The 27,850-nt window shown below is 40.6% G+C and overlaps 1 protein-coding gene across 4 annotated transcripts in view; it reads right to left on the minus strand.

Moving 5' to 3' along the window:
* The window catches only part of il16 (interleukin 16), a 50,505-nt gene that overhangs the window by 22,410 nt on the left and 245 nt on the right, over positions 1 to 27,850 (minus strand). For all 4 annotated transcript variants that reach the window (XR_008569777.1, XR_008569778.1, XM_054770493.1 and 1 more), the window contains exons 2-14: positions 16,736 to 16,970; positions 16,261 to 16,534; positions 11,166 to 11,305; positions 10,306 to 10,423; positions 8,891 to 9,034; positions 8,613 to 8,718; positions 8,050 to 8,198; positions 7,794 to 7,901; positions 6,778 to 6,892; positions 6,515 to 6,588; positions 5,216 to 5,468; positions 4,878 to 4,995; positions 485 to 617 (exon numbers count right to left, since the gene is read on the minus strand). Coding sequence is in view for 2 of the 4 variants with exons in the window: in XM_054770493.1 (XP_054626468.1) it covers positions 485 to 617; positions 4,878 to 4,995; positions 5,216 to 5,468; positions 6,515 to 6,588; positions 6,778 to 6,892; positions 7,794 to 7,901; positions 8,050 to 8,198; positions 8,613 to 8,718; positions 8,891 to 9,034; positions 10,306 to 10,423; positions 11,166 to 11,305; positions 16,261 to 16,534; positions 16,736 to 16,970 (1,967 nt within the window). In the remaining 2 variants the exon portion in view is untranslated. The remainder of the gene's footprint in view (positions 1 to 484; positions 618 to 4,877; positions 4,996 to 5,215; positions 5,469 to 6,514; positions 6,589 to 6,777; positions 6,893 to 7,793; positions 7,902 to 8,049; positions 8,199 to 8,612; positions 8,719 to 8,890; positions 9,035 to 10,305; positions 10,424 to 11,165; positions 11,306 to 16,260; positions 16,535 to 16,735; positions 16,971 to 27,850) is intronic.

The following is a 27,850-nucleotide window of genomic DNA, read 5'->3' on the forward strand; positions in this document are numbered from 1 at the left end:
CTGTTTCTATGTATTAGCAAGCTAATGTGATGCTAACGAGGATGTTTTTGTGATGCAAAAAAATACATTAAGAACACAGTTGGACTGACGCAGTGTATTAATAACACGACAAAATGTGCGGTATATTGTAAGCTAACAGTAAAATGTACACAATCTGAAGCAAAATGTTGGTGTCAATTCTCAACGTTAACCGAAAAACATGCTAACCGGAGTGGACGCTAACCGAGGTTGTACTGTATTTGAACAGTTTTTTTTCCAGGGTGGAATGATTATACAATGTACATCTTCGGTGATGATCTATGATAAATCTATTTTGGATTGTCACTAATTTACACAGGGTCAGAATTATCAATACAGGCTCAAATACATCAATCTATCATTAAGGGCCCAAAATTTCAAGATGAGTGTATGTCAATTTTTGACCGCAAGTGTAGTGTTGCCGCTGATGGATACAAATCAAAATGACGATGAAGATGATACCTACTTTGGGGTCAGGGTGTCGACTGATAATAACCTGAACTGGACCTGGACTGCATTGGCTCAGGACTGTGTACACGTCGTTCAGTGCCATGTTGTAGACCACAGTGTCATTGATCTCCATGATCTCATCCCCACACCTGCAAGTAGCACGTCCACCAATGGGAGAGAAAAGATAAACCGTGGAGACAAATTACCAGGAGGAAGATACAGTACAGTAGTGGTGGGCAGATCAATTCAAGTATCGACATTATCGATACAAACGTTGATACTGATATTGATGGCTGCCAGTGATATAAGATCGATGCTTGAGTATGTTTCTCTCCATGTGAGGTGCTGTGCTGCTCCTTTCAAGTGTTTTTCAGCGGCACCAGGCAAAGAAACAACCTCCGGTCCAATTTATTTGTGGTGGCCCGCTACAAATACATTTGGACCTCCACAAATAGATTTAGTGCCACCTGTTGGCCCTTGCTCATAAACACTTTCTAATGGGTCTGTCTGCTTGTTAACAGACGTCATATGCACCTGGTCTGCCAGAGAAGAAGAAGTACAACCCCTGGCAAAAATGATGGAACCACCAGTCCCTGAGTGTGTTCATTCAGTTTAAATTTGTAGAAAAAAAGCAGATCACAGACATGACAAAACTAAAGTCCTTTCAAATGGCGACTTTCTGGCTTTAAGAAACACAAAGAAATTAAAAAAAAAATGGTGGTAGTCAGTAGTAGTTAGTTTTTTTAGACCAACCAGAGGGGAAAAATTGTGAATCATTTAATTCAGAGGAAAAAAATGATGGAATCATGAACACTTCAACACACCAGTAGTACGTTGTTGCACCACCTGTGGCTTTTATAACAGCTTGCAGTCTCAGAGGCACGGACTTCAATGAGTGACAAACAGTACTCTTCATCAATCTGGCTCCAAACTCCTCTGATTGCTTTGCCGTTTGGAGCCTTGTCATGGATCATTTTCTCCAACTTTTACCACAGGTTTTCAGTTGAATTGCGATCCGGACTATTCGCAGGCCATGACACGGACCTTATGTGTCTCTTTTTTGCTCTATGGCAAGATGCATTATCATCTTCAAAAATGATTTCGTCATCCTCAAACATCCTTTGGACTGAAGGGATAAGAAAAGTGTCCAAAATGTCAACGTAAGCTTGTGCACTTATTGAAGATGTAATGACAGCCATCTCCCCAGTGCCTTTACCTGACATGCAGCCCCAAATCATCAATGACTGTGGAAATGTATGCTTTCTTCAGGCAGTCGTCTTCATAAATCTCATTGGAACAGCATCCAACAAACGTTCCAGCATCATCACCTTGCCCAATGCAGATTCGAGATTCATCACTGAATAGAACTTTCATCCAGTCATCCACAGTCCACCATTGCTTTTCCTTAGCCCATTGTAACCTTGTTTTTTTCCGTTCAGGTGTCAATGATGGCTTTCGTTTAGATTTTCTGTATGTAAATCCCATTTCTTTTTGGTGCTTTCTTACAGTTCGGTCACAGCCAGTGACTCCTGCTTCCTCCCATTTGTTCCTCATTTGCTTTGGTGTGCATTTTCTGTTTTCAAGACATATTGCTTCAATTTTTCTTCATGACGCTTTGATGTCTTCCTTGATCTACCAGTATGTTTGCCTTTAACAACCTCCCCATGTTGTTTGTACTTGGTCCAGATTTTAGACACAGCTGACTGTGAACAACCAACATCTTTTGCAACACTGTGTGATGATTTACCTTATTTGACAAGTTTGCTAATCCTCTCCTTTGTTTCAAGGGACATCGCTCTTGTTGAGCCATGATTCATGTCAGTCTACTTGTTGCCACAGCTCTCGTAAGGTGTGATCACTGTTCGTAACTGCAGACTAATGAGCAGATCTTATCTGGTGCAGGTGTTAGTTTTGGGAATGGGAATGAAAATGTCCATCATTTTTTCCCTCTGCCTGGTCTAAAAAAGTAACTGTTACTGACTGCCACCATTTTTTTCTTCATTTCTTTTAGTGCTTCTTAAAGCCAGAAAGTTGCCATTTGAAATGACTTTAATTTTTGTGTCATGTCTGTGATCTGCTTTTTTTCTACAAAATTAAACAACTGAATGAACATCCTCCGAAACTGGTGATTCCATAATTTTTGGCAGGGGTTGTAGCAGGAGGGATCAGTGTCGCTAATTTATTTATTTAGCGAGTAATCAGACCACTCGAGATACTCTTTTTCAAAAAAGCAACTAGCTAGGGTGAAGAGACTAAAATGGAGAGGCTCTCAAAAGGGTGCGATGCGGCCTTAGATTGAAGTGGTTTAAGTGGTGGTAAAAGTATAGATGTTCAAGTTGTTCTTACCTTTCTGACAAGACGTTCGGCAGTGTTTGCATCTGTTTTGCTTTGGTCTGTGTACATTTCCCGCTTAGTGTACTGTACAATATCGTGTTATTAATACACTGCATGAGTGCAACTGTGTTCTTGATGTATTTTTCATCTTGTTTTACGACATTAAAAAAACAAAACAAAAAGAAGCGACATAAGAAAGTTAATTTCTAATTCCAAACATATTCTTTGCATTTTTCATGTTTTTTACTCTCTTATTGTCTCCAACAACTTTATTCCTCTCTGTGACAACGTTGACATGCATATGCGCCAATTATGCAAATTGGACAAGGGTGACATTAGCCCCCAGTCCACTATCGCCATAAATAGATTGCAGTCCTGTAGGACACACTGTCCAGCTCTTGCAAGTACTTCAAGTTTGCCTGCAGGGGTTGCAGCATCCTCACTCAGGAAAAGTTGGGATATTGAGAGCATTTGATTTGCAAGTCGCTGGATAGCAGCAGCATGGACAACTGGCACTGATGCCTTCATTAAAATAGGCAGACACAAAGAGGAGATGCCAATTCCTAGAGGTCAGGATCCACTTCTTCGGTGGACAAAAAAGGACCAACTATTCCCCTCTCTGAGGAAAGTGGCAAAGAAACGCCTGGGAGTGCTTTCAATTTCAAAGCCAGCCCAAAAAACAATTAGTGAGGTCACAAGCGTTTTGCAATAAAAGCAAAAAATTGATAGAATGTACATATACTTGAGAAGTCCAGGTCCTGTGGTTTTCAAACTGGACCAGTTCTTATTGTGGTCCACTGTAGATGCTGAAAAAACGGAAAAATGTGCCTCTATTTCAATTTTCACAAATAGAATAAAGGTTTCACAAATACAATAGTGGGTGTCAGGCACAGGTCATAACTTACACTGTACCTAAGAAGTCCAAAATGTTTTCACAACAACAAGTATAAAAAAACATATCAGGACAGTCTTACTGCACATTAAATTAATTCCACCTTGAATACTCCCTTAAGTGCCGAATCGGAAGATGTAAAACTGGAAGCTAGCATCAGCGTCGTATTAGCTATATAATGAAAGAACCAGCCCCGGTCGGTGGTGAGTAATGTCAGGTTTAAAAGCTTCCCTGAGCACCTTGAACCTTGCTATATTATGCCGAGTCGCCACTACATTGTGGATAAAACTACAGCCCACATAAATAAAGAAGTATATGGGTCAGTTTTTCTCATACCTACTATTGCTGACTATTGTCAGATTCATCAAACATTCCACACGGGCCGCACGTCTCGTGTCTAGTGGTTAGCATGTTGGCCACACAGTCACAGTCTGGAGATCGGGAAGACCTGTGTTCGATTCTCCCCTGGGCATTTCTGTGTGGAGTTTGCATGTTCTCCCCGTGCGTGCGTGGGTTTTCTCCGGGTACTCCGACTTCCTCCCACATTCCAAAAACATGCATGTTAGGTTAATTGGCGACTCTAAATTGTCCATAGGTATGAATGTGAGTGTGAATGATTGTTTGTCTGATTGTACCCCGCCTCTCGCCCAAAGTCAGCTGGGATGGGCTCCATACCCCCGCGACCCTAATGAGGACAAGCGGTATAGAAAATGGATGGATGGAAACATTCCACACTACAAAATTAGTCTGTTTGATATGTGTTGATATCGGTATCGGCCGTTATTCAAGGCTGAAATATTGGTATCTTCCATATCACAATCGATCACTTTTTCACAAAGGGCCATGTAGGTTTGGATTTTTTTCTCCCTTAATAATAAAAAGTTTCATTTAAAAACTGCATTTTGTGTTCAATTGTGTTGTTATTGACTAATATTGAAATTTGTTTGATGATCTGAAACATTTAAGTGTGATAAACATGCAAAAAAATGAAATAAATCAGAAAGGGAGCAAACAGTTTTTCACACCAATTTCAATTGAAAAATGAACTGTAGCGTAACTTGGTATTAATACTTTAAAATTCAGTTTACTGACTTTTTAAAAATGGCCAGCGATGATTTTCTGACTGCTTCGTTTAGTCTAATTTGGAAATAGCAACACTCACAGACCATTTATGGGACCTTACCGGAGTCTGCCATCAATGTGTGCCACAGATCCAGGAGAGAGTGTGTGGATGAAGATTCCAGGACATCCGTCAGTGGATGGAACGCAGCACAGTCCAATACCCAGACCAACACCGGCCTCTGAGAAGGAACAATTCAATGCAGATTTTCCGTATCCTCTGATTCTCTGACAACACAATGAAGCATTTATGCTGCAAACTATATGATCTGCAGGAGGGTCCAATTCCAGTCTGGGTCCAATTCCATTTTGTGACGTGCATGTTCTTGCCAAAATATAGTGGGTACTCCCTTCGTGTATGCATACCTACAACTGTGAATGCCATCAACAAACAAGGCTGACCTTTGCATAGGGTGATCTCCATCATGATGCGGTCTCGGGGTTTAGCGGGTTGTCCAGGAACACTCGCTCTGGAGCTGTCGCAGGTTTTACTCAAGTAGTCGTAGTCTCCCGCGTCAGCGCTGATCTCGGTCATGCCTGTGGTGGAGCTGAGTGAGCGTGATCTGCACAGCTGATTTACCTGGCCCTGGCCGCACACGGCCCCCACCCGCAGGCTTGTCCTCACCACCAGAGCCAAAAGACCCTTTTTGATTTGCTGAAAAACACATAAAAGTCAGCACATGGGAGGAAATGCGTACCTTAGACCACTGGTACGCACAGCATAATCAGAGACCTTTACGAGTCATCAAATCCTGCTTTTACTCATGTTTAAAAAGTCTAGAGAGTCAATGGCAGTGCAGGCACACAAAATTTGGGGTTTAAGGTGGCGCAGCATGATGACGCAGATGCTCCTTCAAACTGCCTATGAGTCTTTAAATGGTGTAAATGGGTCAAGTAAAACCTGACTTATCAATAATATTTGCCATGGTTTTGTCTTGGTGTCCTTTTTTGGCACAGGGAAAAAGGAGAGGGTACTTTGCCAACCACAAATGTCAGGCAATGTGCCTTCTTATTGGCAGGAAAAAGCTCTACATCGACCGATCAAGCATTACAGTCCATTTGGTTGCTGAGGGAGATGGGAAAAGTCAACACTGCCACCATGTGGACAAGTGACATGGAGGATCTGACTGACTGTCCGTCAAGACACGGGACCATCCTCGCCCCAAATGAAGGTTGTTAATGGTGCCGAGTGCAGTTCAATGACCATCAACTCCACAAAATTGTCCGTTTGGATTTTGCACGATATCACCAAACATGGGGCATTGAAAGGTGGAAGAAAGCTTTATTCTTTGATGAGAAAAAATGTAACGGTCTTGATGGCTTCCAATGTTACGCATGACAAGGAGATCCCACCTGAGATGTTTTCCACACAGTACATCATGACCTGGGGGGCTTTTTCCTTTAATGGAACAATGGAGCTTTAGGTTGTGCAGGGGCGTCAAACGGCATCAAATTGCCTACTCAGAATTTTTTTGGTCTCACTCCCATTTCTTCATGTTGCATTTCGAAGCTCTACTTAGAACCTCCTTAAGATCCAACAGTACAAAATGTAAATTCTTGCAGCTTTTCAACTTTTCTTAAAATTTTGATCAGGGATGTATTTCTGCTGAGTGTATTAAAAGGTATAGTTCCATTTACACTTCATTGTCTTGGTACTCTGCGGTGATTCCTAAACGATACATGTCATGTATGTTGCCTTACTTTGAACTTGTGGAGGGCTTCGTCGTGACTCAAACCATGTAGTGACTCCCCATTGAGCTCCAGTATCTCATCACCTGTACACAATATTACAAACTAAAGGTGAGGATTGACAGTAAGTCCTTATGTTGAGCTACCACATGTTATGGTTTGTTCATATTATTGTAATTATTCATGCATGGCATAGTTATCATTGGAACAGTACCAATACAACGTTAATGATTCATTGGGCGTACGTCACCGTTAGGGTGGTGGTGTATGCTTACCTTCTTGTAGCCTTCCATCAGCAGCTGCTGCTCCGCCAGGAAAAATGGTCTTGACATAAATCCCCATCGGTCCATGCATGCTGTCCTTCCCACCCACGATGCTGAAGCCCAGACCCTTAAACAGCAGCACAATTGGCACCATTATTACTTTAGGATTACATAACATTACATTACAGTGGATATTCACGATTCAACATCCACGTCCCTGCATAAGCAGTGTGGATTATGTAGACTTCTTGTACAGCTGGTCGGGACAAACTAGCGACCTGAGCCCTGTACCACCGCTACGCTTTAGTGGGAGATTGAGGCGGCGCCACAGCAGATAGAAGTGTGGCTGTGGCACTAGCCTGACAACCAGGCCAAAGGTTAACATGAGTGACATGATTTAAGTATACTTTAAGTGTGTGGGGCTTAAGCATTCAGCTTGTTAGCGTCCTTCGTGGTAACAATGGCAATTAAACAGAGACTCATGCTCGTGTGTGTTATTGTAAACATATTCTGGTGCTAGGGCAGCTGAGTTGGTGGGGGGGCAAACAGGAAGTGACGTCAAGAGTTCAGTGTTGAGTTTTAGCTTGGCATGGGTTATGGCCGAAACAGTAGCCCGTGTTAAGGATTATTGTGCCTGCTGTGAGATCATTCAAACCTGAAATAAAAATCTGTTGTTCTGGCAATCAAGTCTGGTGCTTGTGTGTCTCACCAAACATTACAGTAACCTTACTGACACCTAGTGACCGGTATAGAATACTACATATCATCGCAACATCTTTGAATGCATCTTCTGAATGGCTTTTTATTTCTATTTGATGTAATTTAGCCATTTTTATGCTTCAAAATGCTTCATTTCGGCCAAAAATATTTAACATTTTGCCATTGCAATGTAAGTCCAAAACATGATTATTACTTGTAGTAATATTACTATACAGTTACTATGTAGACTGAGAGTAGCAGAGTGTCATAATCATACACTGGACACGGCCTTGAATGTACTTTTGACATGGGGAGTGTTTGCTTCCTACCTTGCCATGGCCCTTCATCAACACAACATTGCAGATCATAAAAGCTTGAGTGTTACTGCAGGAATGGACCAGCTGGGCAGAGCTGAGGGAGCGTGATGGCCGAGCGGGCTGGAGATGAGATGAATGAAACACACACATTCCTCATCATGACTTTCAAAATAAAAAAAAGACAATAGATAAGTAAGATCTGGCTTAAATGTTGGCTCAATTAAAGTTATTCACACATGATGCCAAATCAACAGGAGATACAGCTTACCTGGAGTGAACTGCGTACAAAATCAAGTTGTTGGGATAGGGACTTTCTGTTGCCATAGAGACGACATCTCCCGTCAGGGTGAGTGGTGTACATATCAGGGCTTTTCATAATGATGCTGTCCAAGTCCCCAATCCAGTAAGGACGAACACCTAAACAGAACCCAAGCAGCACCCGCCCCATGATGTCAAACGAATCCAGTCTTTGATTTAGAAACATCAAATTGTATTCAATTCTCCATTGAAGCGAAAGGGATGTTATTGTCCTCTGTTGTTAAAAAGGATAACGAATCAAACAAGAACATGGATCAAACAAGCCCCTTCATAAATGCTTCCATATATACATATATACATGTATATATACACATACATATATATAAATATACGTCTGTATATATGTATGTATGTATATACAGTATATGTATGTGTGTGTGTGTATATATATATATATATATATATATATATATATATATATATATATATATATATATATATATATATATATATATATATATATATACATACAGTATATACGTAGACGTCAGAACAGTTGAAGTTCATACACACTGTTTGAATTGGAGTGCGTCTTATTGCCACCCATCTTTCCTGCTGGTATCTGCTGACATCCGTCCGTCTCCCAGCTAGTTTCTTCCTTTACCTCTGGAATGGGCAACTTCATACAAATACACACACACACACACACACAAATACACACACGCACACACGTAGGAAGAAAACCTAATTGTGAATGAAAGTGTTTTTAGTGACAATACATGTAAGTTTTTGAGATGGCTGTTAGAACTTTGATAAATTGTGAGCAGTTGGGTGACAATATGTGTAAGTACCTTGAGGTGGTTGTTGTTGGCTGTAAGTTCTTGGTCTATGTATGCAGACAAAGACAGCTGATCTGACGGGGAGATAAGTGATGGATGCTGCAGGCTTGTGCTGAGAACTTGTGAATGAAGGGAGTCTTCACACTGTGAGGTGGGCTGCAGTAATGTCGAGAAAATAAAACACAAACAGTTCATGATGAACAGAAGCACTCAGAGGACCTCTGCCAAGGCCAAAACACTATTACATAAAAGTTCCACATTTCTCAAGCCTGTAAACATTAAGCTCATTCAGCACATTGAAACCAACAGTTTTCCACATCCCCCAAATTCCCACTATCACTGAAATTCCACCTTTTCCATGACACAAACGTCCTTTAATCTTAACATTTTTTACTGCTGTGACTTTTCTCAAACCAGTTAAACTGCTCACCAAAACATTCAGCTCATTGAAACGTTCAGGCATTCTATTTCTGACATTCAGAAAATACCCCTTTGACTGGAATTCCACAGTTACGGTACAATAATTCCCAAGAAATGAATGGCATTTTTCCACATTTATTAACAAATGTTGAAGGATGTCTAGCAATTAACAAATTCCATATGGTAATTCCCACATTCAATGTAATTCCACATTTTCCGTGACAAAGTTCCCTTTGAAAATGAACGACCTTATTAACACGTGCACATATGTTTTAACATTGTTAATTTGTTAACCGCATTAAATAACATAACTATACATTCATTTAAACTTTAGAGCTGTCAAAGTTAACGTGTTAATGACGCGTAAACGGCACTATTTTTGACGCGCGATTAGCGTGCACACGTCCTGTTTCACCCTCAGCCCACTCCGTAGTTTGAGGAAACGCAGATGTGGATGTACAAATATTGAGGAGAAATGGACAAAGAAAAGGGTATTTATTTTGAATGGTAAGTTTAGCTTCAAAGCCCTGGCAGGTGGCTCTGGCAACAAGACCAAAGTTACTTGTACCTACTGTCACTTTGAGTTGAGTTAGTTGAGAAGGTAACGGAGCACTGCCGGTATTTTTATTTTTTTGCCATTTATACAGTGGAACCTTGGCATATGAGCGTCCAAACTAACGACCTACAGGTCTGAAACTTCTCTTTGACTGCCCTTCATGTTATACACCGTATCTATATTGAGGTGTGTCTATATTTTTAGAACGGCACACATTATTCCTTGTGTGCATAGTACATTGTACCCGCATGAAGGTGAATAATTGTATTTCACTACATTTAACTTTGTTGGTTGATACATTCATTTCCACATTTGTTTTTCAATGATACATTTTATATTTGCATTCTAACTTTTCAGAAGAGTTCAATACAAACGTACACGTGTGAAATGCCGATGATACACGGTTAGCTTTACTGATGCAACAAATGTGCTGTTCATGCGTCAACTGTACCTCGCTACAAGATGTCGTGTACACGCTCCTCAGTCCCTCCGCATCCATCCATGCAACGCTGGTTAGACATTGTCCGTTAAAAGGTGACAGCTTGTCTGGGCTCAGGTATTTGGAACCTCTGAGGGGGGAAGGATAGTGAAAGCGGGAGAAGAAGCCAAGATAGCTCAGTACAAGCAGGTTATTTACAACAGAAGCTTCATGTTCATTGTTTCTTATTATATTTGACCATTATTGCAGTTGTTCTTTACAGTGGTGTACTAAGTCTGTGTTGCTTCTAATGTGTTGTTTCATTAAAACAATATTTGAAGTTAGTTATGTAAGGTCGTACCGTTGGTAACCACAATGATAGGCATACCACTCTTGATAAACTTGAGCATTATTATCTTTGAAAAGGTCAAATATTTGCTGTAACTTCGGTGTTAGGCCTCTTTAAATTCAACACATGTACTTGGTGATATGTACTAACAGGGTAACAATATTCATACAGATTTTCACACCAGCACACCACAGTATTTAGTATACAGGGTGTCCCTGAAACCTGGACACACTGTATAATATAAACATATACTGTACGAAAAATACTCCAGCATACCCCCGTAACCCTAATGAGGATAAGGGGCACAGAAAATGGGTGGACTATACAAAACTGTTAATTGATAATCAATAAATAAATATCATATAGATAATGCATGCCATAAATCATTTTGACATTTCAAATTTAAATTTTCAATAAAAAAAATTAATTAAAGTCCATATTTATTTATATTACATGACCCATTTTGAATATGTAGAATTTGTATTTTAAAAAATGTTTATAATTTTTGCCTATGTGTCCAGACTTTATACCTTATACTGTATACCTGTATACATCCCCTCCTCTCATCCTCGGCTCCACATGAGTATCTTTGTCTTCTGCCTGGATGCCATAATCTGACATTTGTGGTGCACACACCTCCTCAGTGGCCCTTGTGGCTACACACATCCTCCAAATACTACTCTCCTACAACAAGCAAACACATACAGAGAGGCAAATGATGCTTGTTGGTTTTTTTTTTTTTCCTCCTAAAATAAAATTAAACATGACTCATAAGAACATTACAAGGGATTAGGAATCAGGACTGTCGTGCTTGCACTGCCGCCTTGTGTCCTCTCTCTGCAGTGCACACTTCTGGCACTCCTGGGCGGAGTCACCTGGTCTCACCTGCTAGCAATTTGTAATCAGATGCTTCTTATGCCTTGCCACCAGGCCTGCTCAACGCCAGACTGTTTTCTCATGTACGTCTAGCTGCATGCACCATTGCTCCTGGTTTATGCCCACTTCATCTGTGTTTTTTTTTTTTTTTGCCACTTTTTGTTTCTCCTATCTACTAAAATAAGTGTCCTTGTGTTTTTTGCTACCTGTAACCCTCCGGTCTGGCGTTGTTTTGTCTTGTGGCTTTGCCCAGTCTTCTTTTTTTACTTTGCTCTTTGTACTCAGCCTTTTTCACGGTGGTCTGTTTTGCCATCGTTGTTTTTGGTTGTACTTTTACCCTGTTGAATCCACTTTCTCAGTGCGCCTTTTGTTCATTAAAATCTCGTTTTTACTTATTGGCCTGTCTCAGCTTTGGGGTCCTACTTTCGGCGTAACCGCCTTGTAACACAGGACCACAATAAAACTAATATAAATTATGAGAAAAATGTTGAAATATTCAATGTTATCTGACAAGAAGCTAACATACGTCAACAAATAAAACAAAGCTGAGATGTATGTGTTTTTCGTGATGTTATTTCACCGGTTAAGTGTCTTGAACTACATTAGATTTAGAGTAATCCCTTGTTTATCGTGGTTAATCGGTTGCACATCTGACTGCAATAAGTGAATTTCCGCAAAGTAGGATTCCTTACTTATAAATGGAATATTTTTATATCGAGGTAAAGGCTTCTTGAGACGTCAGTCATCATCTGTACTTCTGTGAAGAAGGTGTCAGACGTTTCGCTCCTCATCCGAAGAGCTTCGTCAACGAACTAATAAGTGCTGGTAGCCTAGGCCTTAAATACAGTAAGAGTGGGCGGAATTGGTGTGCCAACACCCTCCTTCTATTGGTTCCTTACACTAAGCCTGGGCGGAGTAGTGGTATAATCCTCTCCTGCTATTAACACCTCTGATAAAAGGGAAGTGTCGCTCCCTGAGTTGGGTATGAACGACTCTGATACTGGCTCGTTAGCATCTATTGTTCTGGCTCGGCCCTGGCTTCACCTCATTTGCAAGACTAAGAGCTGTGGGTTTTGGTCTCAGTAACCTGCTGAACACAGGGTCCAAATTAAACCTCAAACCACCATTCCGATTCAATGATGGGTTCTGTTGTTTGACAAAAATAGCTTCCTTTACTCCTCTTTCAAACCATCTGTTTTTTTTGGCCAAAATCTTGACCTCGCTGTCCTCAAAAGAGTGATTGGTTGCTTTAAGGTGTAGATGTACTGCTGATTGAGGACCACTAGAATTGTCCCAGCGATGTTGATAAAGCCTTTTTTGGAGCATTTGCTTAGTTTCCCCAATGTAGTGCTCTTTGCATTCCTCATCTTTACAGTGGATGGAATAGACCACATTGCTCTGTTTTTGGTTTGGAGCCTTGTCTTTAGGATGCACTAATTTTTGTCTCAGGGTATTTACTGGTTTGAAATAGGTAGGAATTTTGTGTTGCCATAAGATCCTCTGGAGTTTTTCTGAGACCCCCGCTACATAAGGGACTACCACTCCTCTCCTTTTTGCTTCTGTGGGCTTTTGGGTTTCTTTCCCTACTCTCTTCTTTTGACATTTGTTAAAAGCCCACCGTGGGTACCCACAGGTTGAGAGCGCTCTCTGGACAAGGAGAGAAGGAGGGTGTTGGCACACCAATTCCGCCCACTCTTACTGTATTTAAGGCCTAGGCTACCAGCACTTATTAGTTCGCTGACGAAGCTCTTCGGATGAGGAGCGAAACGTCCGACACCTTCTTCACAGAAGTACAGATGACGTCTCAAGAAGCTTTCCCTCGATGGACAACTCCTGTACGACTGAGAGTCTACACAGACAAATATTTTTATAGTTAGAGCATAGGTCTGTTTACGACGTTCTAAATATGTTTTTAAAATTACTAGAGCCCTCTAAACGTAAAATACAGTCTATAGTAGATATTACACATAAATAAGACATAGACTCATTGAGAGAGTTCCTTGTTCTCTTTCTGGACAGCATATGTCATCGTGTCACGAACCCATACTCAGCTGGAAGAAAACTTTATTTTGTCATTACATGTAATATGAACGTTTGCGGTGTTTTTTAATCTATATCATATACTGCATCATCGTCATCTATGTATATTATTTAATACGCACCGTATGAAGTAGTTCAAAACACGCAAGGGGTCGTGGATTTAAGCAAGGAGGTGCTGCGCTCGACGGAGTGACGGTCACGCGCCAACCTGTGACTCATGACAGCCGGTGGTTTATTCTACAGAGACAAACTTTTTAATTAAAACCCTTACCTTTTCCATTTTTTGACGGGATTACACTTCACCCGTGGAGTACTGGGACACAGGGATCAGCAGCAGGTGGATTGACAAAGTGGATGCGTACGTTCGTGAGTAGAACTGCGGCTTTCACTTCAAACTGTTTGAAGTATATAATGCACCCCCGTGCCTTGTATTATTTGTGTGACTTTGGGGACATTTCATTGTAAAACTTGTGGGTCAATTGGCGTATGGTTTGAGTTGGTTTGATTTCTCTTGTTAGGGGTAGGAGGCGGTCATGTGAGGGATTGATTTATTGTAGTAAAACAGCTGCATTGGAGGCAATGAAAACTTTTTTCGTTCTGGTATTTTTCCTCCCAGCTGATATCTGGTCCTCCTGCGACCTCTTTAAAGCACGTTGTAGCTTGGACATTGTGAAAGTAAGTGCGAGTGTTACGGTTGTCTCATCATTGTAACCATTACTGACACCTAGTGACCAGTGTAGAATACTACATATCATCACAATGTCTTTGAATGCATCTTCTGAATGCCTTTTATTTGTATTTTACTTCATTTAGCCATTTGGATGCTTAACTGCTTCATTTTGGCAAAAAATCTATGAAATTTGCTTAAATATTAAATTTCTTTTACTAATAAATGTCATATGCAACCACAAAACGGCATAATTTCTTAAAAAATTTTAAAAACCGTGAGTGAAATTTTGAAGCATGAAGTGATGAGGAATGACTGAATTTGTTTTAATGAACAAAAGGGGAATTTCAAAGTGGCCCCAAGCATTTTTCCACATTTGTGTATGCACCCCTCAACGGAAAAAGTTTGGACAACTCTGGTTTGAGACCAGCAACTTGAAAAAGTCTAAATCTGTGCTAAAATCTGTCATTTTCATTTACACTGCCATGACCTGATGGCAAAGGGGCTTTCTGTCTTTGAGCTGCACAAGCAAGGCTTCTTGTCAAGTTCCACAAACATGCAAAAAACCTCAACAAGCACTAGGCCTGTCACGATAATCAATGAAAAAAACAAGTCGATAAACATGCCGGCGTCGATAAACTGGCATGCATGCGTGTGTTTCATGTCCTTGTCTCTAAACCACACAGGCTGGACGACAAGAGGGTTCACTCATGTGTTTGTGCCCATTGGTTCTACAGTGGAATGAACGGATAAAGTGAACCCTCCTCTCATTCAGCCTCTTTGTGAAGGCGAACGCCACAGCCCCCGTGTGAGAATATTTCTGTTTTAAACACAATGAACAAGGTGAGCGCATGAACACTGTTTAACCCGATATGTCGCATTTGTTCGAAAGTAGTGACGAGGCAGAAGGGGAACACGACCAACTTGTATGCACACCTGAAACGCAACCATTCTTTTCAGTTTTCCCAACTGGGGGGGAGGGGGGAAAGCCAGCTGGAAGTGCAGCAGAGCTTTCCTCCTGACAGCCAATGCTTATGGAGGCGTTTGGTCAGCAAAGTAAACATAAACGAAATAGCACAAAATGGTGCGTGCTCACAGACGGTGTCGCTCGCTACATTTCAAAAGAAATGCAACCTTTCAATACGGATGAAAAGACGACATTTCATGAAATGCCTGGGAGAACGTACATGTCACAAGCAGCAATTCCGAAGAAGACGTGCTGAAGGACATCAGGAACATTGCATTTTACTCTGCCAGTGGTCCAGCTTAAATGTGACCACCTCCTTCATATTAGCTTAACAACACACTACATAACTGTGTGTGTGTTTTATTGGAGCGTTTTTTTTTTTTTCTTAACAGAGCGTCTATTTTTTGGTTTTTGATTGTGATTATTTAATTGCAATTTTTGCTGAAAGAACTGAGTGCATTTTATTAGATTTTTTTTGTCTTGTTTAATTATTTTTTAAATTGATTTAAAAGCTCTTGACATTACAATGTTGAATACTCTTGAGAAATCACAGTTTATTGCTTTTGATACGATGTACTCTTATTATTATTATGCCATAGAATTCATGAAAAAATTGTCTCAAGAAGAATTTGTTGGACAATTACCATCCAGCAAAATGTGCTATCGTGACAGGCCGAAAAGGATACTTAAGGATAGAAAGACTGTTTGCATTTGCCACCAGGAGGTCATGACGGTGTGAATGTCTGTCTGACAAAAAAATGACATGAAAGTTGGATTTTAGTGCAAATTGTTGCTTTTTAAGGCCATGGTCATCAACTTTTCATCTGCCGATGAGTTTCAATGAAGCTTCCAATAAATTGCTGCCTGTCTGTTCTTGTCTCTTGCTGCTGCTCCTTCTTTTTGCATTTTGATACTCTCCTTACAATATGGGAACAAATGGTCTGGCATATCGGCAAATTATTAAACTTGCCAAACGTACTTGTGACCTAACTACGTCTTAATGGTACCAAGCAACTGAGGACATGTCTTGCAAAAGTTGATTTGTGCTTATATTCTGCTCATTGCATTGAGTGAAACTCGCATTTGTACCTTGATGCTAAAGGTTTTCCGCAGTCTTGTTTTATTTTCGCTGAGACTTGTGTTTTGATGCAGCTGTTTGGCGGTCTCTGTCCCTCCTCTTGTCTCCAGGGTTAATTCCCAAGTCCTCCAGTGTCCAATTTTTGCATTTCTGTACCCTGTTTGATCCAAGTCTGTCATCCAGCTTGAACTCCATGCCCTTCTCTCCTCTGACACATCCCCAGCCTCCCTCGCTTCTGGACTGGGGCAGTCATCATTGGTCTTCGAGTGACACAGAATTAAGGACCTTTTGGAAAAAATAAGAACAAGGTATCGGGAGCCAGCAAGACACAGCAACACTGATGTGCCAAGTTGAGATTAATAGCAAAGAATTGAAACTGGTTTTGCTCCAATACAAAAAACAGTGTGCACATTTCTCTACCAGAATGTCGTATGAATTGTGACGTAGCACTTCGTGTAAAACTCAAACCCATGTCGCTGTTGGTACCTGGAGAGCATGGCGAGCTTCCTGGAGCGGTGGTTCTGGGTGCCGTTGGGGTTGTTATTGTTATTGCTTTTCCACTGGTCCCTGCGCCTCCTCTCCATCCTCCTAGCAGCAGCTGTGTTGGCTTTCCTCCTCTGGTGGGAGTATCCTTGAGGCATGGCTGGCTGTGTGTGCACCGGGAGCTGGGGAACCAGCACACCCCTCCCTCCTGGTGCACAGCTTAATGGAGAGGGTCGCTCTGGACGGCAATTACAAGATTCAGTTAGGACAGTCTGACACCATCCATTGGTAAGAGTGTTCTGACAATCTGCTGAGCCAATTGGAGAGACTGGGTTTGATTTAAAAAGCACTTTTTTTCTCGTGCTTTCGAAAGAAATGTGCCGCACACACTGCTCTTTAAAAGAATGGCTTGCCCAAAGACAAAACAGACGCAGTTTTGCATTTTACTTCCCACAGTCTTTGCTGTGCAGATAATGGTTTTGACCGTTGCCAGTTTGCGCCAATAATGGGGCTGCTGTGACTAATGGCCTGCACTCTTCAACATCACATTACAGGCTGATCTTCAAATGCATTACGTTCACGTTCAGCATGAACACTTTGGAAACAACAGGCACAGGCTATTACTGAAACCCATGGGATGTTTGCTCTGATATTTGCTACCTCCTCACTTTCAACACCCCCATTGTCAGAGGCTGACTTGCTCACGAGGTTTGAGCAGCAATAGCAGAATGTGACCATGCATGTATTTTATGCTGCTTATCCTATTCAGGATCACGGGGAGCTGGTGGCTATCCCTGCCAGGGATGGGTACCAACCGTATTCCGTTCATACTACCAAGGCTCTGCTTTCCGGTACCTAAACACATCCTTGTGACTTGCTGTTTACATAAACAAGAAGACAAATTTAAAGATACAGAAGACCAAATAGGTCAACATTTTGAAAGTATATGATATATAATGAATTAAAACCTGCCTGTTTAAAAAGTGTCAGAATGTTAACAGCAAAACTTTATTTTTTTTATTTTACCATTGAATTAAAATAGACTGAAAATTATACGTGTGTATTTAGTTAGTAACAGACAACACAAAAACATTTGGAAAGTTATCCAGTAAAGTAAGTCCTTTTTTATCGCAGTTAATTGGTTCCAAACTGTGATAATTGACTTTCTGCAAAGTAGGATTACTTATTCATAAATGGAATATTTTCTTAGTCAAGCATACAAAACCTGTTAACGACCTTCTAAATACGTTTTTTTTTTTACATTAGAGTCCTCTAGTCATTAAACAACACCCCCATAGTGTCCTTGACACTCCTATTACCCAATATAGTAGACATAATAAGAGAAAATAAGACATATAAAACATAATATAGACTCATATACACATCAGTGTTGCCAGGTCCGCTTATTATATAGGGTTTTTTGTAAAGTCGCTTGCAAGTTCCTTGTTTTGGACTTTTTTTTTTTCAGAAAGTTGTTTGCTTTCCTCTCTCGCAAGACCTGACACATACACCTAGCTTACAGTTTGTTTCATTTGACACTCCCACTACATGCCTAATACTTCCATATTTGCAGGACTGGCCATCAATTTATCAATTTATTGCTGCGCCTTGCCTTGGTAACCGTAACTAAATTTCCCGGGCAGGTACGGGAACATGCTGCTGCAGACGGAACACAACAGAGGGGGCGAGTTGGAACAGTCAGAGCAACCCCTCCAGACACACACAACGAGCGCTGTGCATAGGGCCCTACAAGGAGGCAAGGGGGCCACATCCGCAAATGATGCGCATCCCTGCCGCATGCAGCATGAAATCAGTCCAAAACGCTGTCACAAATTAGAGAATAAAATTGCAAAATGCACAATAGCCGTCAGTCTCTGTTGCCATATTAGCACATGCATCCCGATATCAAGGTAAAGGGTGCAGGTTTAATCCCAACCCTGGACAGTATATACTGTGTATATATATACACTCCTGATCAAAATTTTAAGACCAGTTGAAAAATTGCTAGAATTTGAGTCTTAATGAGGTTTTAAGTAGAGCTATAATATGCAAAAACAAGAAGGGGGAGTGAGACAAAAAGCATTATGAAAAAGTAATTTATTGAAAACAACAATCAAACTGAAATAGGCTGTTTATCAACTGATCAAAAGTTTAAGACCACAGGCTATAAAAGCCCAAATCTGCTCAAAATGTAAACTTTCTGTCAAGCATTCACACTGTCATGCTGTCCTGATGGCTAAAGCTAAGAAGCTTTCTCTTTTTGAACGGATTGTCGAGCTGCATAAGCAAGGCCTCTCGCAGCGTGTCATTGCTGCTGAGGTTGGATGCAGTAAATCAGTCATTCTACATTTTTTGAAAGATCCTGAGCATTATGGAACAAAAAAGTCAAGTGGTACACCCAAAAAAAATCACACCTGCGCTGAGCCAGAGGATCCGATTGGCTGTCCATCAAGACACAGGGCGGTCTTCCACCCACATTAAGGCCCTTACTGGTGCCGACTGCAGCGCAATAACCTTCAGACGGCATCTGCAGGAAAAGGGTTTAAAAAACGAATTCAAAGACCTCGTCTCCTTCAACGCCACAAAACTGCCCGTTTAGACTTTGCCAGGGATCATCAAACATGGGACATTGAAAGTGGAAAAAAAGTTTTATTCTCTGATGAGGAAAAATGTAACCTTGACGGTCCAGATGGCTTCCAACGTTACTGGCATGACAAGGAGATCCCACCTGAGATGTTTTCTACCTGGCACAGTGGAGGGGGGTCCATCATGGTCTGGGGTGCTTTTTCATTCAGTAGAACACTGAAGCTTCAGGTGGTGCAGGGTCGTCAAACGGATGCAGATGTTGCAGCGGGCATCCCTCATGACTGAGGGCCCTCGTCTGTGTGGTAACAGCTGGGTTTTTCAACAGGACAACGCTGCAGTTCACAATGCTCGTTTGACCAAGGACTTCTTCAGGGAGAATAACATCACTCTTTTGGACCATCCTGCATGTTCCCCTCATTTAAATCCCATAGAGAACATTTGGGGATGGATGGCAAGGGAAGTTGATAAAAATGGCCATCAGTTCCAGACAGTTGATGCCCTTCATGAAGCCATCTTCACCACCTGGAGCAATGTTCCCACTAGCCTCCTGGAAACACTCACATCAAGCATGCCCAAAACAATTTTTGAAGTGATGAACAAGAACGGTGGAGCTACTCATTACTGAGTACTACTGAGAACATTTTTTGGTCTGTTTCGGAGAGTTTTGGGTTATTTTTTGAGGGATGGTCTTAAACTTTTGATCAGCTGATAAACAGCCTATTTCAGTTTAATTGTTGTTTTCAATAAATTAGTTTTTCAAAATGTTTTTTGTCTCACTCCCCCTTCTTGTTTTTGCATATTGTTGCTCTACTTAAAATCTCATTAAGATCCAAATGTGCAAAATGCAAATTCTCGCATTCTTCAACTGGTCTCAAGATTTTGATCAGGTGTGTGTGTAAATATATATATATATATATATCAAAACAAGGGGAGGCCATAAGGGGGTTGATGGGGCCAGTCTGAACCACAAAGTCCAGGGCCAAATATTTGTCCCCGTCCACCCCTGCATACTTGTATACAATAATTCTACATAATTAAGAACAAAGAAGCGTGAGGATAGAAAATAAAAGCAGATTAAATTACAGTAAGACAATGGAGAAATCACAATGACAATATGGCTATATTAAAATCATTAAATACATAGAAGCCAGATTAATAAGGTGTGTCTTGAGCCTTCTCTTAAAAAGATGACCATTCTCTGCAGCCCTGTAATGACAAGTTAACATAGGCTGCATACTATTTTCATAATTGTAGATTACAATATAGACAATGTCCGATTGGTTCCGTGATGACCATTATTCCAGTGGTCTTGGTAGTAAACAAAAAAAAGTGGTAAATGCCAGTAAAAAAATAGTTTTTGCCACTATTTGAATGGTTAGCCCCGTGAAGCGAGCCGTGCGGTGGCTAGTGGTTAGCATGTTGGCCACACAGTCGGAAGATGTGGGTTTGAATCTTCGTTGGGCATTTCCGTGTGGAGTTTGCATGTTCTAACCGTGCGTGCGTGGTACTCCGGTTTCCTCCCACATTCCAAAAACATGCATGTTAGGTTAATCAGTGACTCTAAATTGTCCATAGGTATGAATGTGAGTGTGAATGGTTGTTGTCTATATGTGCCCTGCGATTGGCTGGCGACCAGTCCAGGGTGTACCCGAAGTCAGCTGGGATTTGCTCCAGCATACCTGCAGCCCTAGTGAGGATAAGCAGTATAGAAGATGGACAGATGTTCCAGTGAAGTGCCCCCTTGTGGTGGCCAATTCTGTGGCCAGCAGAGTGGTTAGTCACTGGTCCTGGTTTAGTCACTTTTTCAAAGCCAAACCTGATGTGTGTGAATATTTTGTTTTGCCTAAAATACAAAAAAGATAATCCGTCTGCTTTCACGGATGACTGAGGAAATGAAAAAATATTCAGATTTGAGAAACTGAAATCAGAATATTTACATTTTTAAATAAAATAGTGATTAATCCAATACTAACATACAGTAGATGTTGATTAATTGGATAATCAATTATACATTCATCAATTAATTGCAGCTCTTTGGATGCCATATTCAACTATATTAAACACTTTTATTTTATAGACTATAACATTTATTACCACATGAACACACACAAGTACCAAAAATTGGTACCACTGAGTACCGATACCAATTCCCAAGTACCTGGTATCGGTACTGTATCAGTTCAAATGGGAAAGGGACCCATCCCCATCCCCAATCCCAGCTGGCTTTGAGTGGAAGGCAGAGATTGGTCCCCAGTCAATCACAGGACACGTATCAAGACAGACATTCACACTCACATGGTCACTGAGTGGAGACTGAATCCGCACTGCCTGCAACTCAACAAGACCATCAGTGACCAGAGGCAATTACCATTCTTCCTTTCAGAACTATTTTCCTCAGCCCTCTGAACTTCCTTGAATCACAAACTGGAAGCATGATGGATGGGCTTCAGTGGCAGTGATTCAAGGGGCGAAATTGTTAGCCTTGAAAGCAAACTGGTTCAAGGTTATGGGTCAGACTCCAGTGCCATCCCAGCCACTTGTCAACCAAGGCACCTCTGAAGGCTCTACGTTTCTAGCGAGAAATTTTACGAGAATAAACTCTTAATATTACAAGGAAAAATAGTTATTATAGAAGCACAAATTTGAAATATTAATGAAAAGTTTTGTTTTTTTTAAGTCATAACATTGAGAATAATAAACTAAAGTTGTAATTTTGGAAAATTTGGTTGGGCAAAAATGTATAGGATATTATAGGAATAAGGTAATATTACTTTTCCATATTTTACTTTTACTTTTCTATCTCTTATAATAGTATTTTTAAGAATGACAAAGATTGTTTAAGAAAAAAGTTGAAAAAAAAAACCCCAAAAAATGGTAGCAGAACAGCAAAGAGTGACCTTGACACACTTTTTCAACTCTATCCCAAAGCTGAGATGCAGTTTTTTCTTAATATATACAGTGGTGTGAAAAAGTGTTTGCCACCTTCCTGATTTTGATTTTTTTGCACGTTTGTCACACTTAAAGTTTTTATTATTAAGGGAGAAAAAAATCCATGCTTACATGGCCCAGTGTGAAAAAGTGATTGCCCCCTAAATCTAATAACTGGTTGGGCCACCCTGAGCAGCAATAACTGAAATCCAGCGTTTTTGATAGCTTGCAATGAGTTTCTTACAGCGCTGTGGAGGAATTTTAGCCCACTCATCTTTGCAGAATTGTTGTAATTCAGCCACATTGGAGGGTTTTCTAGCATGAAGCGCCTTTTTACGGTCATGCCACAGCATCTCAATAGGATTCATGTCAAGACTTTGACTAGGCCACTCCAAAGTCTTCATTTTGTTTTTCTTCAGCCATTCAAAGGTGGACTTGCTGGTGTGTTTTGGATCATTGTCCTGCTGCAGAACCCAAGTTGGTTTCAGCTTGAGGTCAGGAACAGATGGCCGGACATTCTCCTTCAGGATTTTTTGATAGACAGCAGAATCCATGGTTCCATTTATCACAACAAGTCTTCCAGGTCCTGATGCAGCAAAACAGCCTAAGACCATCACACTACCACCACCGTATTTTACTGTTGGTATGATGTTCTTTTTTCTGAAATGTGGCATTACTTTTATGTTTTATTCCAGATGTAATGGGACACACACCTTCCAAAAAGTTCAACTTTTGTGTCATCAGACCACAGAGTATTTTCCCAAAGGTCTTGGGGATCATCAAGATGTTTTCTGGAAAAATTGAGATGAGCCTTAATGTGCTTCTTGTTCAACAGTGGTTTTGGTCTTGGAACTCTGCCTTGTAGGCCGTTTTTGTCCAGTGTCTTTTTTAAGGTGGAGTCATGAACACTAACCTTAACTGAGGCAAGTGAGGCCTGCAGTTTTTTGGATGTTGTGTGGTCTTTTGTGACCTGTTGGATGAGTCTTCACTGTGCTCTTGGGGTAATTCCGGTTGGCTGGCCACTCCTGGGAAGGTTAACCACTGTTCCATGTTTTCGCCATTTTGATAATGGCTCTCACTGTGGTTCATTGGAGTCCCAACGCTTTAGAAATGTCTTTATAACCTTTTCCACTTGAACTCAGGTGTGATAAACCACAGTTTAGTTATGTTTTAACAGAGGGTGCAATCACTTATTCCACAAAGGGCCATGTAGGTTTGGATTTTCTTCTCCCTTAATAATAAAAAGTTTCATTTAAAAACTGCATTTTGTGCTTTTGTTATTGTCTAATATTTAATTTTTTGGATGATTTGAAACATCAACAAGTGTGACAAACATGCAAAAAAATAAGAAATCAGGAAGAGGGCAAACACTTTCACACCAATGTATAACTTCTTAGCATATCTACGTGTGTTGCGTTACAAAATATCTAAGTGGCCCTTGCATCCTTTCATTTTTCACTATGGAGCCCTCGCTGGAAAACGTTTGGACACCGCGGACATAAACTGTTTATGCCAAGAAGCATCCCTGGCCCCTACCCTTCACCGTGTCTCCCAAGCGCAAGACAGACTCCCGAGATGGAAGTGCACACATTTAAACACGTTTAAAGTCTTCTTATGGGTTAAGTGTTGGATTATGGAGTTTGCTTAAGGGAATGTTTGCTTTTTGAAAACGGCTGCCAGAGTGGGAAAATGTGACAACGCCGCCTTGGACAAGCTAAACGTTACTTTCTAGAAACGATGACGTCACTGCCATGTGACCAGAAGTGAGCAGTTCTGTACTGCTACCGAAAAGCTCACATAATATCTGAATATTTCGACTGGAATGCCCTCCAGGCAACATTCTGCAGATATACTGTATATTTTTAATAATTCAATTAAATATGCTTTATAAAAATATGAAAATGTAAAAAGTATGTACAAAAAGTGTTTACTTTAGTTATGTATTACCCTCCTTTCCACTCTAGAATCTCTAAAATCATCCTTTCGGTTGTAGTGATGTGACATCTGTTGATGTTTTATGACACTCGTACGGAGTGGAGAAATGGGGCTTGGTGTTGCCTGCGGAAGAACGTGTTTATGATAGTGTTTATGATGGCTGAATAAACATGTGTTCACATATATCAGCTTGTCCTCAGTGAAAGCATACAAGTCTGGCTGTCGCCTCAGCCAGGCAGGCCCTGCAGTCAAACAGACCCCGATTGAGAGGAAAGCCAGAGGGGTGGGGTTTCTCTGCAGATGAACAACGTGTGTGTTGTTTGGACTTTGCAACAGGAGTTTTCCAGTTGGTAAGCCAAAGTAGACTCCACAATAAACAGGAGACCAGGGAACCTCTTTGTCATGCTTTGCAAAACGTCTTTGTGCAGTCGTGGAGAGATTCTTACTTGTGTCTAAAGTTTGATTTCTTGTTACGTAATTAGTCGCACAGTCTTTATGGAAATACAGAATAGCCTGGAATTTGTTCTTTTGGTGTAGAACAGCACTGAAGTCTTCTCTCTGGCCACATGGCCATGTCCTCTGTGGGTTGGAGGAGCATTTGTGGCAGAAGATGTCAATGAGATGTCATTATGTTTAGATCAGGGGTGTCCAAACTTTTTCCAGGGAGAGCCACATATGGAAAAATGAAAGAATTGGAGGGGTGCCATGATATTTTGGAAAGCAACACCTGCAGATATGCTAAGAAGTTATATACACTCCTGATCAAAATCTTAAGACCAGTTGAAAAATTGATAGAATTTGAATTTTACACATTTGGATCTTAATGAGGTTTTGAGTAGAGCTACAATATGCAAAAACAAGAAGTGGGAGCGAGACAAAAATTATTTTGAAAAAGTAATTTATTTAAAACAACAATTAAACTGAAATAGGCTGTTTATCAGCTGATCAAAAGTTTAAAAACCATCCCTCAAAAAATAACAAAAAACTCTCCAAACCAGAACAAAAAATGTTCTCAGTAGGACTCAGTAATGAGTAGCTCCACCGTTCTTGTTCGTCACTTCAAAAATGTGTTTGGGCATGCTTGATGCGAGTGTTTCCAGGAGGCTAGTGGGAACATTGCTCCAAGTGGTGAAGATGGCTTCACGAAGGGCATCAACTGTCTGAAACTGATGGCCATTTTTATAAACTTCCCTTGCCATCCATCCCCAAATGTTCTCTCTGGGATTTAAATGAGGGGAACATGCAGGATGGTCCAAAAGAGTGATGTTATTCTCCCTGAAGAAGTCCTTGGTCAAGCGAGCATTGTGAACTGCAGCGTTGTCCTGTTGAAAAACCCAGCTGTTACCACACAGACGAGGGCCCTCAGTCATGAGGGATGCTCACTGCAACATCTGCATCTGTTTGACGACCCTGCACCACCTGAAGCTCCAGTGTTCCACTGAATGAAAAAGCACCCCAGACCATGATGGACCCCCTCCACTGTGACGGGTAGAAAACATCTCAGCTGGGATCTCCTTGTCATGCCAGTAACGTTGGAAGCCATCTGGACCGTCAAGGTTACATTTTTTCTCATCAGAGAATAAAACTTTTTTCCACCTTTCAATGTCCCATGTTTGATGTTCCCTGGCAAAGTCTAAACGGGCAGTTCTGTGGCGTTGAAGGAGACGAGGTCTTTGAATTTGTTTTTTTTAAACCCTTTTCCCCGCAGATGCCGTCTGATGGTTATTGCGCTGCAGTCGGCACCAGTAAGGCCTTAATGTGGGTGGAAGACCGCCCTGTGTCTTGATGGACAGCCAATTGCATCTTCTGGCTCAGCGCAGGTGTGTTTTTTTTGGGTTTACCGCTTGACTTTTTTGTTCCATAATGCTCAGGATCTTTCAAAAAATGTAGAATGACTGATTTACTGCACCCAACCTCAGCAGCAATGGCACGCTGCGAGAGGCCATGCTTATGCAGCTCGACAATCCGACCACGTTCAAAAAGACAAAGCTTCTTAGCTTTAGCCATCAGGAGGGCATGACAGTGTGAATGCCTGACAGAAAATGATCATTTTGAGCAGATTTTAGCTTTTATAGCCTGTGGTCTTAAACCTTTGATCAGCTGATAAACAGCCTATTTCAGTTTAATTGTTGTTTTCAATAAATTACTTTTTCAAAATGTTTTTTGTCTCACTCCCTCTTCTTGCTTTTGCATATTGTAGCTCTACTTAAAACCTCATTAAGATCCAAATGTGCAAAATGCAAATTCTAGCAAGTTTTCAACTGGTCTTAAGATTTTAATCAGGAGTGTATATATATTTTGAGAAAAAACTGCATTTCAGCTTTGTGACATAGGTGAAAAACTGCGTTATTAGTATGAACTTTGCTCTTTGTTTCTTTTGAAGTTTTCAAATATTTAAACTTTCTTGTTCAATAATCTTTGTAAATTTTCTTTTCGTTACAGTATATAATGACTTTATTCCCATTATATTTTGACTTTATTCCCATAATATTATTACTTTTTTCCCAACCTAATTTTGCAAAAATTACAACTTTAAACTTTGTTTCTCATAATCTTACGACTTTAAAAAAACATTTTTTCATTAACATTTCAGCTCTACGCTACTAAAATGACATTATTTTTCCTCATAGAGGGAGTTTATTCTCGTAAAATTGATCGACTTTTTTTCTTTTCATATTTAGACTTTATTCTCGTAACATTACAGCTGTTTTTTTGCATTTCTGTTGATATTTTCCAACTATTTCAACTTTCTTCTTGTAAATTTTCTTCTCGTAATTTTGACTTTACTTCTGTATTTTGACTTTAATGTTCTGAAAATTCCAACTTTATTTGTTTTGTTTCTTTCTCATAATATTCTGACTTTTAAAAATATATATTTTTCTTCAACATTTCAACTTTATGATACTAAAATGACGTTACTTTCCTCATAATATCAGAACGTTATTCTCGTAAAATTACAACTTTTTCTCATTAGATTGCAACTTTTTTCCTTCATATTTTGACTTTATTCTTGTAAAATATCTATTGACTTTTCCATTTTTTCTGGTGTTTTTTGTTTAGTTTTCTTAATTTTTAGAATGTGCCACGGGCCAATAAAAAACAGTCAACGCCACAAATGGCCCCCAGGCCACACTTTGGACACCCCTGGTTTACAGGCAACAGAATCAAATAATTGCATGAACTGAATAAGAGACATGTAAACGCCTTAATCAGGCAGTGTTTGACTTTTTACAGGTGAGATTCCCACACAGACTGCGTGAGTGTAAAGCAGATCGCTCTTACATGGACAGTGGAACCTCTGTTAAGGTATCCAATAAGCGTATTTTTTTTTGTTTACGTCAAAAATATCTGCAAAAATTTTAATCACGCTGTTAGCATGCAGCCTTCTCTTCCTCACACCGCTAAACGAGCTGAAATGACCAGCACAGCCCCCCCCGTGTTTAGGAGGCACTCAGTGTTTGTCCAAGGATGGCATTCGAGTAGTGCATGTAAACTCTTACTTCTAAGTCTGAATCATGGAGAGACAGAACTGAAGGCCGCCTCCAAATGAACACACTTTTTGGAAATGAGCATTCTATGGGATCGTGGATGACCCACACATGCAGTTTGAACATCCACAGCAACACATGCACAGTTGAACTCTCTGGTACCTACACTCCGACATTCACG

Source organism: Dunckerocampus dactyliophorus, chromosome 3 (genome assembly GCF_027744805.1).
Source record: "Dunckerocampus dactyliophorus isolate RoL2022-P2 chromosome 3, RoL_Ddac_1.1, whole genome shotgun sequence".
Taxonomy (NCBI): domain Eukaryota; kingdom Metazoa; phylum Chordata; class Actinopteri; order Syngnathiformes; family Syngnathidae; genus Dunckerocampus; species Dunckerocampus dactyliophorus.